A 2500-nucleotide genomic window follows, 5' to 3' on the forward strand; every position below is an offset into this window, starting at 1 on the left:
TTGAGAAAGTGCAAAACCTGGAAACACCTACTGGCAGTGAAACTGAAGAGGCAGAGCCAGAGTCTGCTTTTAATATTCCTAATTGTTTTATTTGTAAAAAGACACTAAAAGAAAAGCTATATGATTACAAAGATTCACTGAGTCCGGATGTTCTTTTAGTTGGAAATGACCTTTCAACAGGATTTTCCGATGAGGTTATCGAACAGATTCTTAAAGTTTGTGATGTTGTTAACACAGCAAAAGATATCATGGACAAAGTAGACCTCTGGGAGGAGAAACAGGCTCTTTGTGTTATCTTTAATCCAGCAACTGAAAAATACAAGGCTCGATTAACCTTTGCCAAACTACCATTCTACAAAGAATAGAAATTTTGTTATTAGGTTCATATTTATTTGGTACTTTATTTGAATGGCTTCAAGACACTTAAAGACCTGCCAAGACTAAAATAGTTACATGTGAGCTTGAATCTGCTAATTTGTCTACACAATAATTGATATTGATGAAACATGAAACATGATATTGGTGAAACGTAAATGACACCATGTATTATAGATTTAAGACCAGCTAGGTGTCGCAGGTGTCCTACATTTCAAAGAGAAATTACTCCAACGTTGTTATTACATTTTACTTTTCAAGCATCACTTTTACATTCAGTTGTTATACTTTCAATGTTCAGTTATCAACAGTTTAAAGATTTCAGTCTTCATTAGCAAGAAATGCCAGGTTGCCACGTGCAAACTTTCTTACTAGTGTTTTCATCCAGTTGAGCAGAGCACTAGCAGAGAGGTCTTGCACTGGTGATCTGTTATGGGAAGGAAAGGCGGAATGCCTCCTTCCAGGAATGAAAGCAAAGACATCTTGACAGAGAAGATCATTCACCATTATTTGAAGATCCAATTCTCAGCTCATTTTACTGTGCCTTAACACTTGAGGGTGAACCTCGCAATGCTGATCAAAGTGTTTCAGCATTGCAGTTGTGTTGTTGGATGAACGTGCAATACGCTGAGCACTTACTGAGGTCAGATTTTTACCCATTGCATCCATTTTATCTTTAACACTACGCACTTCACTCTCCAGCCGCCGGTCGCACTCCATGTTATTTGCTCCTCCCTTTGAATTTACAAATCGTCCCCATTTCAACTTCAAAGCCAGTTGTGGAGGCAAGACTGCCTTGATTAGTGCCAGGTACTTGAATGACTCAAAGGCATACTTAACTCTGTTGGATTGCCTGTTGACCCTCGCTTTGAAAATAAGCATGCCTATTTTCCAAAACTTTTCTTCACGATTGGCATCACCCTCCTTTATGGCATCTTCGTAATATTTGATAAGCATGCCGAAAAACATTAGTGAGCATGCATAATTCTGCACATAATCCTCCATTTCTTCTGAGGTGTCATCCTCTGAGGTTGTTGCAGGTCCTGCCTCATCTGTCTGGCCCGCTGACGACAGCCAAGGCAGAAAGGTACTGTTTGGCTGAACCCCTACAGGCAATTTAAACTGAGTTTAGTTAGTCGCAGTGATTTGTTCAATTAAAAAATATTTTCAATACTACATTTCAAGATTTTGTCAAAGGCTGCACCCTTTGGGTCATTTTATTATACTGAGTAGATTAGAGGTAAAATGATCAATAATTATTCATTCATTTATGGTTTGTGTACAGACTGATAAGTGTTTGCTTACCAGAAGAAGCATTGTCACCAGAATCATCATCTGTGGTTTGTTGTCTTGACTGTCTTCTAGGGTTTTGATCATTGTAACTTGCTGAAAAAACAAATGGACTTACATTGTACAATTTTACATGGACATTTTGCTTTTTAATGCATTTTAAAACATGTTTATGAAATTTATGGCATAATGATCAGGATAATTTTGTGCATGCAATGTTATTTAAACTTTCTTGTCTCAAGTAAATCACATCATTATGAAAATATTAATATGTTAAAAGTAAAAGCTATTAAATCATTATTGGTAATGACAATAGCTCATCCCAGGTCATTCTGTTTTACATAATCATGGATGATTTATTCATAATTTGTATACAAATCTCCTTCTTTAAAATTTTACCTTCCACACTGCTGTGAACTTTACCAATGTCTGCCATTACGTAGCTGTCCAAGATGGCCATAGCACTCTGGTACACCCATTCTTTTTTCACTTTGGCATTTGCATTTTGGGGTGGTGGTAAATTCTGCTTTGGGACATCATCTGGACTTTCAAGTTCAAAGTACTTAATGGCTGCAGCTATACAATGGGCATCAGTCACATCAACAATTAAGTCTCTGGACTATAGTAATGTGCAAGAAAAAAAAGGAAAAAAAAATACACCAGTCATGTTATGATTTTTTAATTCTCCCTGAACAAAAAATCTCCCAACAACCTCCAAATGTTGCATTTAACGATGATGAGGAAAGCTCATACTTGGACATTATTTACATTGGGTTGACTAGTTAAATGTTAATTTTTTGTTGAATCAAGTTTATAAGTTCTCAATGGTAGAGTA

General features: G+C 36.5%; 1 protein-coding gene across 1 annotated transcript in view; it reads left to right on the forward strand.

Moving 5' to 3' along the window:
• LOC137970672 (uncharacterized) overlaps positions 1 to 365 on the forward strand; it is a 1597-nt gene extending 1232 nt beyond the window's left edge. The window contains exon 2 of the mRNA XM_068817204.1: positions 1 to 365. This exon is cut by the window's left edge and continues 887 nt beyond it. Within this exon, the coding sequence (XP_068673305.1) occupies positions 1 to 365 (365 nt within the window).
• The last annotated feature ends 2135 nt before the right edge of the window (positions 366 to 2500 follow it).

Source organism: Montipora foliosa, chromosome 1 (genome assembly GCF_036669935.1).
Source record: "Montipora foliosa isolate CH-2021 chromosome 1, ASM3666993v2, whole genome shotgun sequence".
Taxonomy (NCBI): Eukaryota; Metazoa; Cnidaria; class Anthozoa; order Scleractinia; family Acroporidae; genus Montipora; species Montipora foliosa.